Source organism: Bactrocera tryoni, chromosome 2, assembly GCF_016617805.1.
Source record: "Bactrocera tryoni isolate S06 chromosome 2, CSIRO_BtryS06_freeze2, whole genome shotgun sequence".
Lineage (NCBI taxonomy): Eukaryota > Metazoa > Arthropoda > Insecta > Diptera > Tephritidae > Bactrocera > Bactrocera tryoni.
The window spans coordinates 78,050,787-78,067,224 of record NC_052500.1 but is presented as its reverse complement, the minus strand read 5'-3'; the positions used below and the strand labels follow the sequence as shown (position 1 = coordinate 78,067,224).

General features: G+C 37.7%; 2 protein-coding genes across 2 annotated transcripts in view; one reads left to right on the top strand and one right to left on the bottom strand.

The window, feature by feature from the left end:
- Positions 1-16,438, bottom strand: part of LOC120769090 (protein obstructor-E) — a 73,587-nt gene that overhangs the window by 21,584 nt on the left and 35,565 nt on the right. The window lies entirely within an intron of this gene.
- LOC120769089 (angiopoietin-4-like) lies at positions 5,022-6,311 on the top strand. Its single transcript, XM_040095948.1, has 4 exons — positions 5,022-5,251; positions 5,317-5,382; positions 5,450-6,010; positions 6,074-6,311. The coding sequence occupies exons 1-4, from the start codon at positions 5,061-5,063 to the stop codon at positions 6,231-6,233; spliced, it is 978 nt and encodes a 325-aa protein (XP_039951882.1). The 5' UTR covers positions 5,022-5,060; the 3' UTR covers positions 6,234-6,311.

The window sequence follows — 16,438 nt, the reverse complement described above, 5'->3', positions numbered from 1 at the left end:
GTTATCACGATACGTAGCCGGAACGGACCCGGATTTTCTAATTATCTGCAGAAGAAACTGGTTAATGCTATGAAAACAGAGTAGAACAAGTAAGGAAGAGCTAAGGCGATCGAGATTTCATTATCCGTCATTTACATATTTTTCAAATACCGTATTTGTGTAAAGTTTTATTCCGCTATCATTATTGGATCCTAATGTATATATTATACAGAGAAGGCATTTTTTTCAACATAACCTTTGTATGGGAGGTGGGCGTGGTTATTATCCGATTTCTTCCATTTTTGAACTGTATATGGAAATGCCTGAAGGAAACTCCTCTATAGAGTATGGTTTGGTTGGCATAGCTATAGTAGTTTCCGAGATATGTGCAAAAAACTTAGTAGGGGGCGGGGCCACGCCCACTTTTCCAAAAAAATTAAGTCCGTGTGTGTTCCTCTCAATCGCGATCCTGTGCCGTATTTCCGCTTTAATATCTTTATTTATGGACTGGCATTACTGACACTTTATAGGTTTTCGGTTTCGCCATTTTGTGCCAGGCGTGGCGAGTGACCGACCGCGCCCATCTTCAGGCACCTTAACTTATGGAGCCAAAGCATACTGCGTGTACCCGTTTCATCATGCAGTATCTCACTTTTTACTCAAGTTACAGCTTGCACGGACGGAGCGGACAGACGGACGGACGGAACAACAGACGGACACGAGACAGGACGGACGGACAGACAAGACATCCAGTTTCATCCTACTCGAGTTCGTGTGTACAGATGATAGGATGGACCGATAGATGTACATGGTTAAATGGTCTCAATGGAAATACTAACTATGCTCTAGTATTACTGCAAGAGAAAGAAAATCTTTTATTCTTAATAGTTATAGTACTCTTACTCGAGATTTAAGACCTCTTTATACCCCGGACGTGGTATATTAGATTTGCCACGATTTTTAAAACTTCCAGAAAGAAACAGCGAAGACCCTTTAAAATTTGTATCTATATGATCAGCGTAACTAACTAAGTCGATATAGTCATATAAAGCTGTCCGTTTGCTTAAGAAATTTAACTCTGAATTTCGTTAACAAAAGCACTCCGCAAACTAATTCATAATTAAAAGCAAACTTTATACAGGGTGTACCAAAATTAACGCAAGACTTAAAATTTCCATTAAGCTTACATTGTTTTTGAAATATTGTTCAATAATGAAGACACGTTGTTCTATCGTGTAACGCTACATTTTTGCTAAGACTAAACTGTCAGCTGTCAATTTTTTATGGTTTTCAACACTTTACCATATGCCAATGGCCAATGGCGTAAGTTTTAAATCTTGCTTTTACTTAGGACACCTTTGCATTCATTTTAAATTTACGATATGTATTTTTTATATAATTTTATAATTTCACATGAGATCGCTCAGGGAAAAACTACAAATCTGTAATCATCTCAGACCGACATTGTTGCTTTATCCATAGGCAACATAACAACACACAATAAACTTAATAAACATACACAAAGTCGTATAGAATTCTATATAAATTATTTTGTATTTACGCACAGTAGAATTTATACTAAGTTGGCAGCTTTTAACCTCTTAATTGTTTAGCAAAGAAATATAAAATAATTGCAATGAATGCAACAAATTTGCAATAAATTTAATGTAAAAAACAAAGGACAGCAAAGAGTAAATATGAAAATATCACTAAATGAAAAATATTAAAAATTTAATGTAACTAACTAACTGCACAATTTTTACATATTTTCAAAGCGTTCCTGTAAACCACAAATTCTAATAACACACAATTTTTGAAATACAAATGCAATGCTGGCATAAATTACAATATTTTATATTTTACTATTTATTTAACACAGAAATATTCATGCTAGCAACAAAAAATATGCAGTTTATTTATACTTTTGCGTTAAAATCAATTTTCTTCAATGATTTGCTAGAAGCGCCTAAGTGTATGCTTGCAATATTAAACAATATGAATATCTATTCATATTTATATCAATATATTGTATTATTTGTGCATTTTATACACCAAACTTTCGGCTGAGCAAGACTAAGTGTTGGTCATTTCTTCACCACTACAGCCACACACACATATGTACATACTATATAAGCAAAATCTCTTTTGTTTACTTGTTCACAGGCTGATACTTGACTGTCAATGTGTTTTGCACAACAAACTGCAAGTGACCACAGTTTTCCAAGGAGCAGCGCCGAGTTGCATGCAAATCGAAAATGCAAATATACAAAGACACACACATACATACATGTATATATCACAGCAAGCCTGTAGCTCAAGTGGTCAAGCATACAGAGCCAGCTGTCAGTGTAAATATATATGTGCGTGCAAGTGTATGTGTGTTAATAAAGTTTTGTGCAAACATGTAAATATTTGTATGAATGTTTGTTTGTTTGTTACATCGCCACAATTTCTTTTTGTTGTTGTTGCTTACATCCTGTCATTGCTCATATTGCTGTTGCATGCAATTTTAATTGAGTACTTACGACTATCTAACTGTACTGTATGCTGACAGCTTTCTACTGCTAAACAACAACACTCTTTGCTCTTTTCAACTGCCGCATGCATTTTGCGGTTCGCAATGCAAATGTCGTTGCTTAGTACAAGTGTGTGTGTGTGTGTATGTATGTGTATGTCTACGTCTTTAACAAAATTTAAGCAATTTGAATTCTTTGCAGAAATTAAATTTTCTAAATTTAATAAAAATGCTGGGGTAATTGGTTATATTCAATTTGTTCAGAATGTATTCGTCATATCAATTTGTAAGCAATTGGTGGACGATTTCAGATTTTCAAGAACTGAATGGGGTGACAAAAGATCAAAACAAGAAAATATATGGTTTTTCATAGTAGCGTCTCTATTGAAAAATCAATCAAAAATGGACCGATAAGGACAGCAAACGACAGTCATATTTTTCGCGCTCTTTTGACATTTCTCTTCAATAAGGTTTGCCATTTCATCGTGAAAATTCGGAGTCAGTGGCCTCAACTTTACGAGCGCTACGCCCAATTTATGGTCGTCATAATCGTTTTTTATTATCAACAATAGAGCGTCTAGTGGAAAAATTTTAATCCACAGGCAGAGTACAAAATATTTCTGAACCAATGAGACAAAAAAGTGCACGTAGAGTAGTGCTGCCGCTAGCGCATCAATTGAGAAGACCCAAATCAGTACCTCCACCTTACCTCACCTCATCGCTCTCGAAGCGTTTGAACATCTCTGTGACGTCGTTGTGGCGAATTTCGCGAAAATATCTTGGCCTACATCCTTACACAAGATCAAATTAGACGCAAAGAACTGAACGCGAATTGAGCTGAGCTGCAATTTGAAAATGGTTCGGAATTTCATGGAAAGATCATCTTCAGCGACAGAAGCTCTTTCTAGCTGAATGACTTCATCACTACTAAGAAAAATATGCGTTATTTGCGATTTATGGACCGTACTTCTTCCGCGATGATCTGAGACCCATTACGATTACAACGGTCATTGACGAATTGGCAACGTTAAACTATTTCCTGTGGGGCTACGTCAAGTCTATGGTCTATCAAACGTGAAATGGTAGCCGATTTGTGCTCGAAAACTGTAGAAAATGGGTTCAGCTTTGCAGAAAGCATCAGAAGTGGTAAATGTTCAGAGTTGCATTTCAAACAAAGTCGAAAAGCAATCTGAGTTCGGAGAGATATAATAATAAAGGGTAATCCAAGTGCTTTTCAATAGCCTTTTGTAACAGATAACGTGTGAGTCTTATCAAGCTGTCGTCTTATTTTTGTTCAGTATTGTTTGGCATTTTATCTTGAAAACACAACTGACTGAACAACGTTTACAAATCGTTCAAGTTTATTACGAAAATTCACGTTCTGTTAAGAATGTCTCTCACGCGCTTCGCTCAACTTATGGTCAACATAGTCGGCCTATCACACAACTTGCGCCCCAGCATTCATTATTTGATAATATTCGATCGAATAGACTACGTCCAGCACGCAGTGATGAAAATATAGCAGCCTTAGCAGAGGGCGTACACGAAAACTGTAGAGAGTCGGTTCCAAGAAGGTCCGACGTTCTCTAGTCAAATTTTGTTCAATGATGAGGCCCATTTCTGGGTATTAAAATAAGCAAACTTGCCGCATTTGAAACGAAAAGCAACCTGAAGAGGTTCAAGAGCTGCCATTTCATTCAGAAAAACAACGGTTTGGTGTGGTTTGTTGGCCGGTGGAATCATCAGTACATATTTCTTCAAAAATTGTGCCAGTCAATGGCGACAATTATCGCGCCATAATAACTGACTGTGTGGTGCCTAAATTGAAGCTCGTAATCTCGGCGACATTTGGTTTCAACAAGATGGCACCCTTTCCTACACATGGCATTAATCCGTGGATTTATTGAAAGAACAATTCGTTGAGCAAATAATTTCACGATTAGAGTTGGTCGATTAGCCACCAAGATCGTATGATAAAAGTGATAAGCTTTTCGCTGTGAGGATACGTAAAGTCTAAAGTCTATGCAGATAATCCCACTTTGATTCAGGCCTTGAAGCAAAACGTGACGCGTGTCATTCACCAGTTAGCAGTCGAAAAGCTCGAACGACTCATCGAATATTGGACTCAACGAATGGATCTGTGTCGTTGGTGTGGGCAACATTTGGAAAAGATAATCTTTGACGTTTCTGTGCTTTTTCTTTAAAGAAGTAGGGAGCAACGAAATTGATGTAAGTGTCATTTATCGATTTCCCTTGTAAAAAATCATACTTCACTCGATTAAATGACGAAGGAAAGGAAATATAGTATATAGTATATAGTTAAAATATTTCATTTACATAGATAGTATTATTTTCTTATTACGTAGTTCCCACATTCCTAGCATTAATCAACAAATTATTACAATATTTAAACCCCTACATTTATAATTTATATAGTAAAATTGTTTAGCAAATAAATAGGAAGCTGATAAGGCGTCAAACTTATCTCGCACGACGTCAAATTTCATACAAAACTCAAGTCGCCAGCGACGTTCAAGTGCAGTCGATCGTTTAATCAGCTCACGAGATGTTGCATTTCAGGAAGCAATTGATTTATTCATTGCTGATAACAGCTGCATTACAAACAACAACTAGTTCTGCAAAACAGTTCGAACAAACTGCGAACGATGCGGATTACCTGACCGTCATTGTGGACGAAACCATGCGTAATTTGGTAAAGCAATGCAATAGAAGTAGAAGAGCGGAGGCGCAAATCAGGTGGGCGACGAAAGTTTAGACCTTAATGAAGGCGTTAATAATTTTCGAGTTGAAATTATTTGCAGCGAACTGCAGCAGGAGCAACAAGCGCCAGTGACGCTGAAACAGTTGGGCGATCTAATGGAGAAAACGTAAGTTGAGATCAAACAAATATACCATGAAGTAGCTACAAGAACCCTTTATTTAACACATATTTAGCGTACGTTCGCTAAGCGACTCCTTTACGAAGCGCCTGCTGTTACGCTTTCCCAAAACCTGCGCGGACATACTACCTCCAGGTGTGCGCGACCAAGACGATGTCTATAGCGTACACATTTCCGGCTACACGCCAATCAACGTTTACTGTTTATCTGATGCGGAAGGCGGTTGCCCTTGGACCGTCGTGCATAGACGACAAGATAAGAATACTGAATTCAATCTCAGATGGCCTCAATATAAGGAGGGTTTTGGCGATCCATATAATAGCTTTTTCGTCGGCATGCAACCACTGTTTTGGTTAACCAGCGATGCGCCGCAAGAACTGCGCATTGTCATGCGTCTGAATAGCGATAGTGTGGATGAGATCGCGAACTACGATCATTTTGTTATTGGCGATGAGGGTGATCAGTATGCGTTGAAAATGGTGGGCAAGTTCAGCGGTAATGCTGCGGATGAGCTGACTAAACTGATCGGTTACAAATTTCGTACGAGAGATCGCGTGGGTTATTGTAAGGGTAAGGAGAAGGTCGGCGGCTGGTGGAAGGAGGGTTGCGCCAAGAGGTGAATGGGTTGTAATAATTTCTTTCCTTGCCTTAATTTTCAAGCATTTTTCTCTCTTTGCAGTAAGTTAAACGGTATGTATGCGCCTACAAAATGGGAAGAAAAACAGCAAGATGGCATTATATGGGATAATAAGACCGTTGTGGGCATGAATTACTCGCTGACGTATGTGCATATGGCGATACGTCCAAAATATTGCTACAAAATTAAAACGGAATTGTGAATTAGTATACATTAATTTGTAGAAGAGTTATCATTGTTTTGATTTACGAAGAATAAACGCAGACAAAATGAAACCCGAGTCAAACACTGAACATCAGGTTGTGCGAAAGTAAGAGAAGATACTAAGAGGTGTACAATTAGGTGACAGACCTAAAAACATGTCTCGCTGGGAAATTCTTGCATAAAGTAGGTACATAAAACATACAGAGCTCATAAGTGAACTTTTTAGTTAGATCTTAGAAATAAGAAGGTATGAAATAATATATAGTATAAGAGATAGGTATATAGAAGAGACACAGAGAGAGTAATTTTGAGTTTATACGAAAGAGAAAACATCGAATATGAGTGGAGTCGAAGCAAACAGTAGACACAATATGATTACAGAATAAAATATCATATTCTTAATCTAAGAAGGAAAGCTTCATATCTTCCTTTGCATACGGTTTTGTTCGTTAAGTGCTCAGAAGTTCAATCAAATATAGATAGGAAAACAGAATAAGATATTTATAATCGCGTAATTGGTAGTCAGAGCGGATTTGCTGTGTATACTACTGTGTCAGCTTTGAAAGATGATTGTGGTCAATAGATGCTGAATGAGAAACTATTTTCTAAGAGTTCTTAAATATCCGAGCAGTAAATGCGCGTAGTTGCGTAAATGGGAAAAATGGAGGGCACTCTGGGGGCACTCCTAATTTTGTACCCCTAACTTATGAAGATAAGTATGTAATAAGAAATATCTCAAAGACCCTGGAAGACAACTGCATGACACCATGACAGAGAGGTAGATGAGTGTGAATGAAGGTTTCCATTGCGACAGAGAGAGAAAGATAGACTCGAGAAGTCGGATTAATGTAACAATAATTCGCTGGGCTCAAAGATTACTACAGAAATTGTTTAGGCTTGAAACCGACAGACTGCGCCAAAGTTGAGAACTCGCCACAAACTCATACATGATTTTACAGAAATGACTGTGGAGTCATAGATAGATACAGTGAGAGAAGTATCAGAAAAATAATTTAATTATAAACTCAGAGCTTACAGCAAAAGTGTTGGAGCGATAAAGACGGGTATATGCTCAAAAGAGGTGTGTGCTGCGGGAAGTCAAACTCAAAAGCGACATGAAACTCATGTGAAATTTTGATCGCTTTTCCCAAAGCGTGCGTGCCACATACAGCTGAAACAGCGAGAAAAGAGTAAAGGAACACTTTCTCTTTCTCTCTGGTTTCCGGGTATTTCGAAGGAAAATCGAAAGAATTATGACAAAAAAGAAATTAATATTTCCTCCAGATCCTATAGACTCTTATTCGAGATTGCCAAATTGATCTACCATATATTCATATGAATTGCGCAAGTAGCAAACCGGTCAACAACATGTTCACCATTTGCTGCTGTATTGGTTTGGTTTGGTGGAGACTGCTGTAAAAGCGCGGCACTTCTTTTGTGAGGAAAAGGTCAAAACTGGGTCAAAGAGGTGGCCCAGCAGCGGGTTGTTTGCTACTGAATGATAAAGCTGCCTGGAAATCCAGGATTTGGATTCAGTCGACTATATGCTTGTGATCAGAAGTTGAAGAATATGACTCAAAAAATAACTCACAGAGAAATTTGGATAGTCTCAAAATCGTTTCTGCGACTTTCGACTAGATCCAGTCGGAATCAACGAGGTTTCCACAGAAACGCTACAAAAAGTAGACCGATAAGTGACAGCAAACAATGCCGCATGCCATTCTTTTGACATTTCCTTCCAGCAGCTTTGTCATTTCATCACGGAAAGATATACGAACCAACAACGAGTCGAAATTATTAACACTTTACTACCAAAAATTCGGAGTCAGTGACCCCAACTTTCAGAGCGCTTCGTCCACTCTATGGTCGCCACAATCGTCCTGTCAGACCAGGAATTGGGCGTTTTGGAAAGTACCCTGAATCCATAGCTCAGTACAAAATGTTACCGTGCGAGTGAGACAAAGAAGCGACCCGTAGCGCGAGAATATTCGGCTGCCGCTAAGCGCATCAATTGTGAGGAGAACTCCGAATCTGCCTCTCACAAGTCATTCTCAAGCGTTGGTCATCTCTGTGAAGTCGTTGTGACAAATTTTGCAAAAGGATCTTTGTCTGAATTCTCACAAGATCAAATTGATGCAAGAACTGAAGGCGCTTGACTACCAGAATCGTCTTGTTTTCGTGAATTGTGCTGAGCAACAACTTGAAAATTATCCGGATTTTCATCGATAAGACTCATTTCTGGCTGAATGGCTTCGTCAATGTGCAAAATATGCATTGTTGGTCAGGCAGCAATCCACACGTACTCCATGAGTCACCATTGCATCTCAAAAAAAAATAACAGTTTGGTGCGGTTTATGGGCAGGGGAAATAATTGGCCCGTACTTCTTCCATGATAGTCGAGACCGGCACGTTACTGTGAGTGGGAATCCCTACTGATAAATCATAACCGAATATTTTTGGTCCGAATTGGCTGATATGAACTATTTTTGGTTCCAACAGCACGGCCCCACAAGCCACACAGCGAATGTCACTATCGATTTATTGAAAACCAAGTTTGGGAAACGTGGTATCTACGAGGAAATGTAATGAAAATATTGTGAAGAGATCCTTAGACTCATAGTTGAGAAGCGACATAAGTGGTCACTGCTTTAAATAATACACGCCTCCATTGGCAACGTTAGCACGAATTCTTTTATCACCCATAAACCACCAACGCATATGAAACCTCGCTCTCCTGCTCAAAGCGTATAGCGTGTCATGCTTAAAGTTCACGACTAAGAGCGTAACTTCACCGAGCACGGTAGGTGTTTTAAACAGTGTAAACAATGTCTGCAACTGTTAACACCGACGCCGTAATACACGGTGTATACTATGGCCAATGATTACGCATAATCTGCTGCAAATCCGCACCACTTTTATATCGGTGTAAAATATCATTAAATTGCGCCGTTCACGGTCGCTTTAACGCGGCGAGCGCATTAAAGCTATTAATCTTCGATAAAGGTTAAGTGCAGTGCAAGTGCTAAAGACACGCTTAAGCAAATGTGTTAAGTGATTCCAGCAGCAGCTGTTGAAAATTGCCTCGCAACGAGTGGAACTACATGGAAAAGAGGACCGCAGCAGCATTTTACCGCACACACACACGCATGGATGTATTTTTGCGTGTGTGTGTGTGTGTGTAGGTAAAAGTGTGTAAACCTTTGCAAACCATCTCGCCGCACATTCAAATCAGCTTGAAAGCAGCTAACCAGCCAACTTAGCGGTTTAACGTAAACTTCGCCCGCTAATTTATGTTGAACTCATACTAACCGTTTTCGTGTAAGCCACGCACTTAAGCACGATTTTACTGCATTCCTCTTGCGCTGCTTCGCTGCTGACGTTGCAGCTTTGCAGTGAAAGTATTTCGAAAAATTTTTCAAGTGACTGTGTGTTGCAAGCTAGAACGTAACATTCATGCATACATATATACTTTTGTAGGAAAATCTGCTTACTTTTTATGCATTTGGTTAGGAGAGTATATATGCATGTATGCATATTTGTATATTCCTACATATGTATGTATATAGTACATATCTATGTTTTTGCTCAGTCCGGCTTCAAATTTGATCAGATGGTGTACCTGTTTGTAGCAAAGCTGCTTACTTCTTTGGCACATATATTTAGAGAGGTATATACTATGTCTGTGTATATCTATATGCAATATATGTATGTTTTTGAGAATCAATCCGCTTCAAATTTGATCAGATGCTATACATGTTTGCACTGCTTACTTTTTGTACATATATTTAGGAGAGTAATGTATACATGTCTGTATATACCCACAAAATGAACATACGTATGTTTTTCGCATCAGTCCGGTTCGATTCTGATCAGATGCTATACATGTTTGTACCAAAAGCTGCATACCCTTTTTGCATATAAGAGTATATATTAGGAGTGATCCAAAAAATTTTTTGTGTTTGGTACTCGGAAAATATAGGTTCCTAGACACCTCTTAAGAAAGCCTCTCCAAACACGAGTTTTTAGTTGTAACGGGAAGGTCCTCCTACCTTACAGACTTTCTATTTTTTTCTTATTATCAGATAGAAAAATTGTCTCGCTCTCTCCAACTACTTGAAAAATATCTTGTCTTTGGATTTTGTAGGAAATGAGATGCCTACTAAAAAAGGTCTACTATGATTTTTTTCGTAAACCCAACCGCTTAAAAGATATTAACGGCTGAAGCTTTGATTATTTTTAGGAAAATTTTTACTTTCCTATGAATTTTATAACTCAATGATATTGCGAATAAAAGGTGTGGAGAGAGCTTTCTTAGAGATGTCTAGGAACCTATTTTTCCGAGTACCAAACGATTTTTTTGAATCACTCTAGCATAATAATGTATATATATGTGTATATGGTTATGTGTGCCGATAAATATTCATTGGCTGACCGTCTGCTGCTGCACAATCTATACTACTGTGTGCCGTAATTGATTTTAATTCGACAAAATGACCGCGCAAGTTTCCCACGGCGCACTTTAAAATACTTAACTGTGCACAGAGGTAGAAACATATGCATTTTATGCACAAATTGGGAACATATTTGCAGCTGGCAATAAAGGAAGTTATATAATGTGCAATAAGAATATGACACGAACTCGCACATAGGAATGAAACGTAAGAATAATGGAGGAATAGTTTGAAAAATTGTATAATGTGGCAACCCTGTTACAGAAATGGTTAGAAGATATCAGAAAACAATAAACAAGAAGCAAGCAAAACAGTGTTAGAAGATAAATAACAGTAATTACTATATACAAGCGCTTAGCAAAATACGTAAAAAACCTAAACTAAGGCTGCACCGAAGTTTAAGAAAAAAGTTTTTCCATACAAGAACTGATTTTAATGGTCAATTTTATATGACTGCTGTATGCTATTGTGGACTCAAAAATTTTCCATGCAAGAGCTTTTATTCCTCTATCGTTCAGTTTGTATGGCAACTATATGCAATAGTGATTCAAGATCTACGGTTCCGGCAAAGAACAGCTTTCTTCAGAAGGCAAGAACGTGTACAAAACCTCAGATCGAACTCAAAGTTAAGGGACTAGGACCCTAAAATGGCCATGGAAGTCTCGTAGAGGTACTTTCTGCAGGTTGGAATGATATCTCTGCTTCTACACTGGTATTAGTGTGAATAAAACTACTAAAGAACTTGGAAAAGCAAAGCGTTTAAGATTGTGGCATAGGCGGAGGACATTGTCGTCTTCATAACGGAAATGTGTATACAGACCATTATGCGGCATTAAGACCACTACTCTCAATACCAGTCCAGAATTGGAGCATCGTAAGCGGGTCTGAGATTGAAACCCTGAGAAAACGTGACCTACTTGTACTCACAAGAAAGCACAAAATTCCTGTATGGAGGTTTGCCAAGAGGCATACAACCGTCGTCCTTAATCGTGGACTGACATTGGTAAGATAAACAATCTTTACGATAACTAAGTAGACGTACACATAAAAAAGGAAGATCTTAGCGCGATGGAATGAACTACGCGAAATTCCTACTGACAATTGATAAAAAAAGAACATGGTTACAGTTTGGTGACGGAGCACGAATGAAGAATGAGGCTGATAGATCGAGAAGACTGCAAAATGTCAGGAGAAAAACAACAGGGAAACAATGGTATGTTTTTTTTGTTGTTGTAGCGGCATAAATCATTCCTGAAAATTCGGGGAATAGCGCCGAGTTAACAGACCTTGGACGGATAAAAATTTGGGTCCGTTCCGGTTACTTAGACCCCACTGTAGTGGGAACGGGAAACAATAGTATCGTCAAGCGCTGGCAAGCGAAAGGAAGACAACTGCTAATGGACTACGTGACGGCAAGTCATCTGGTATTGCTAAGAACCAAAACTGGTCTATGCATGGCGTATTAGACGACCAGAATACCAAATCTAATATGAGTGTAATCTATTCATGTTATACTTTTTTCATATACTGTTGTAACTATTTAGCCTTCAAGCTTAAAGCGCGAAAATTTTTACGATAAAACAGATTTGTGGAAGGCATTTGGAATGGTTTACATTATTCGACACTTGAATGGGCATCCAATGCTTAGAGAGTTTGAAATGCAGTTTTTCTGGGCTATAATCACATAAGCGATGATGGCGTATACTCTTAAATAAAATTTACTTATCCCAATCATAGCTTCTTTCACATTTCACTCTCAACTCTCTTGAGTGGCAGGAGCACTGGCATGTTTTATGCCCAGAATTTTAAAAATTACGCCAAGCATGACCACTTCATTGTGCTCAACTCACTTTATGAACATATACTCATACAGACCTCCAATACATACCAGCACATTAGTACAGTAATCATAAATAACCAGCAGCAATACGAGAAATTTCATATTTTCAAAAGATTACACTGACACTGCTAATCGAATAAAATCTGTATTCTATTGAACTTGGTCGAAAGAGAACACATCCATAAACCATAAATAAAGCAAAGAACAGAAAAAAGAAAGAGCCATAAGTACGAGAAAGTATGTCACAGTCTTTTCATGTACCCCCCGTTTTCTATGCGCGGCATGTTACAATTTACGCATTTTACGTTACTTGCATTTTAATGAAATCCCAGCGGACGTGGAGAGGAGCGAAATGTACAGAGGAACAATAAAAGAAATGTTCGCATAGACTACTTAAATGGGGTTCGATTGAAAATCGGTCATACTCGCATACACACGCAGATTTCTTATCTCTTCGACAAGCTCGGAGTCACTCTTTAGTGTAATTTAAAATCACTAAATCGCTGCTGAATGTCAAATGTTGTTGTTCGTTTACATTTATGTGATTTTGACGTTTTATTCCAACTTCGCCGCCGGTTAAACGATAAAGTCGCAATTTGAAAAGTGGTTTTGAAAGAAAACACAAAGACGTTTCAGGAATTTGGAGATTATGCGAAGTGGATTTTATATGACTTAATTTAATTTCAACAAAACCTCAGCAGGAGTAAGAGGAGTACTCGTTTGACACTACTCAAAAATTTTGCGCTTTGCAAAAGAGAAATGAGCGATACTTTTTGAGGTTATGAAGCAGAAAAATAGCATTTCACAATAAATAAGTACCAATAGCAATGGATATATCGGAATAAAACTTTACACATCGGTCTATAGCTTTCAAAGTTCCCAGAGATCGAGTATGAGGACCTCTAAGTCTCCGGTTAGCTTTATGCCAAAAATGTCGGCCACTTAGTAAGATGTTTAAATGACAGTAGGTGACCATATTTTGTTAACAATAATACAGTCTGTTGTAAAAATGGATAAAATCGGATAAAGTCTCCATATAAAGAGGTTTTCAATAGAGACGCTACAAAAGTAGACAGATAGGGACAGCAATCGACGCCAATTTTTCACGCTCTTCTTAAAGGTTTGCCCCTTCATCATGGAAAGATATAAGATCCAACAACGTGTCGAAATTATTAAAATTCGCTATCGAAATTCGAAGTCAGTGGGCTCAACCTTAAAAGTTTTACGTCCAATTTAGGTCGTCATAATCGTCCCGTCAGATCAACAATTGAGCGTCTAGTGGAAAAATTTCAATCTGCAGGCACATTAAAAACTGTTCCCGTGCCAGTGAGATAAAGAAATGCTCGTAGTGTCGAGGATATTGCTGCCGCTGGCGCGTCAATTGAGGAGGACCCAAATCGGGCTCTCACACGTCGTTCTCAAGCGATGGGCTTCTCTGTGACGTCGGTGTGGCAAATTTTGTGAAAATATCTTGACCTGCACCCTTACAAGATCAAGTTGATACAAGAACTGAATCCATTCGTGAATTGTGCTTAGCAACAGCTTGAAAATGATCCGGATTTTCATCGGAAAATCATCTTAGCGATGAGGCTCATTTCTAGCTGAATGACTTCGTCAATAAGAAAAATATGCGTTATAGATCAAGCAGCAATCCACATGTACGCAATAAGTAACCATTGCATCCCGAAAAAATTACGGTTTGGTGCGGTTTATAGGCTGTCGGCGTCATTGGGTGCATGCTACTTTGCATGCTACTGTGAATGGGAATCGCTACCACACAATGATAACCGAATACTTTTGTTCCGAATTGAATGATATGAACTTGGACAATATCTGTTTCTAACCAGACGGCGCCACAAGCCACAGAGCGAATGTCACAATCGATTTTTCGAAAACCAAGTTCGGTGAACGTGTTTTCTCACGAAATGGGCCACTCAATTGGCCGCCTCGGTCGTGTGATTTGACTCCGTTAGAATATTTTCTGTGAGGCTTTGTGTAGTCTATGTTCTATGCCAACAAGCCACTATTGATGAACTTCGTACGAATATCGGACGTGAAATTGCAGCAGTATTGGAAAACCGTCGAAATCTGGATTCAGCGTTTGGACTTCTATACTTTCTTGTAGTTAACTATTTCACTGTTTTCAAACTATTAACTGTTACTCACTAATTTTTAACTCCCCAAAATATCACATAATGCTGCAAAACTCTTCTGTGCATTTCGCTGTCAACTTCGGCGCCCGACCCAACAAAGTTATGCAACCATCAAATAGCACCGTCGGACACGTGACCATTGAAAAGTCAAAGTTCACTGGACACCAGTCAACCGGCATGGGCAGTAAAATGGCTAATTATATAGAAATATATGGGTCTAAAAAGCACAGACCGTACCAAACAACAATAAAGACTGTATAAATATGTCCGTAGTCCAAATCAATACAAAAACAACTTTTCATACTCTTCAACTATGGGCACGCATTGAAGCATGAAAAGCATTTTTTCACACCCCAACAAATAATTTCCTAGCCACTGCGTTAATATTCACACCTATCGGAAAAATCGACACACATTGTATACATACATACATACAATGCATATACATATATATATGTATGAGAAGTGTATGGCCGCTCCTAACTAAACCAGCTGCCGCCACTTGGAGTTCATTAACGAATTCGCTCACGTCTTTTACACGCTTGTTATAAAAATAGCTTGCGGCGGAATATAAGAAAAGGTAAGGTAGGTGTGTTTGTAAGCTGCCTGTTAGCAGATACATGTACATATACCTATATGTGATATATATATATATATATATATTTATATACCATACATTTGTAAGACATGTTACATTCTTTAAACCACATTGCTTGTCATTCCTTTCGATTAACTTAAATTCTAAAGCCCTAAAGGTTTCATATTTTTGACCTAAAAATAAAAAAGTGTGGGATTTTTAAGGATTGTTATCAAACAACTGATTGTGGAACATAAAAAGGTATTATATAAAAACGTAATAGACAATTAATCAATTTTGGATAATATAGAAGCTAGCAGATATAAAATAGATAAATTTAAGGGATAAAAGAACCACTTTTTTATTATGAATGTGCATTAGAGTGATTCAAAAAAAAAAATTTTTTTTTCGTTTGGTACTCGGAAAAATAGGTTCCTAGACACCTCTAAGAAAGCCTCTCCAAACACAATAATTTTTTTTCATTGAGTTATAAAATTCATAAGAAATAAAAAAATTTCCCAAAAATAATCATACTTTAACCGTTAATATCTTTTAAACGTTGGGGTTTACGAAAAAATCATGATAGACCTTTTTTGTAGAGCATTCAATTTCCTACAAAATCTAAGGAACAAGATATTTTTTCAAGTAGTTGGAAGCGAGATATAAATTTTTCTATCTGATAATAAGAAAAAATAGAAAACTGTATGTAGGAGGACCTTCCCGTTACAATTAAAAACTCATGTTTGTAGAGGCTTTCTTAGAGGTGTCTAGGAACCTATTTTTCGGAGTACCACACGAAAAAACTAAAAAATTTTTTTTGTAACACTCTAATGTGCATTCATTAAAAAGATAAATATAATTTTTAAAAAACAGCTGTAGGAATTCTATTAGAAAAAATGAAATACAAATCTTTTGAGACATCGGTTGGACTGATAATAAACTTATAGACATCACCGCTGCATATTGTTTGGCAATTGCGATACATAAATAAACAAAGATTATTCCAATGATATAGTTAACAGGCAAAATTATCCATAAACTAATAGAAAATATAATGAATTATATGTCTATTTCAAGCACAGACCTCTCTGCCTACGCATCTCAATGTGTTCGAATATTATTCTGTGAAGTCTGTTGCAATTACTTTTACTTTAAAGATTGTTGAGGGTAGCGCTCTCTAGC

Coding starts and splice junctions, on each gene's coding strand:
- LOC120769089 (XM_040095948.1), top strand. CDS start 5,061: ATGTTGCATTTCAGGAAGCAATTGATTTATTCATTGCTGATAACAGCT. Junction 5,252..5,316: donor AGAGCGGAGGCGCAAATCAG/GTGGGCGACGAA, acceptor AATTATTTGCAG/CGAACTGCAGCAGGAGCAAC. Junction 5,383..5,449: donor GGCGATCTAATGGAGAAAAC/GTAAGTTGAGAT, acceptor ACACATATTTAG/CGTACGTTCGCTAAGCGACT.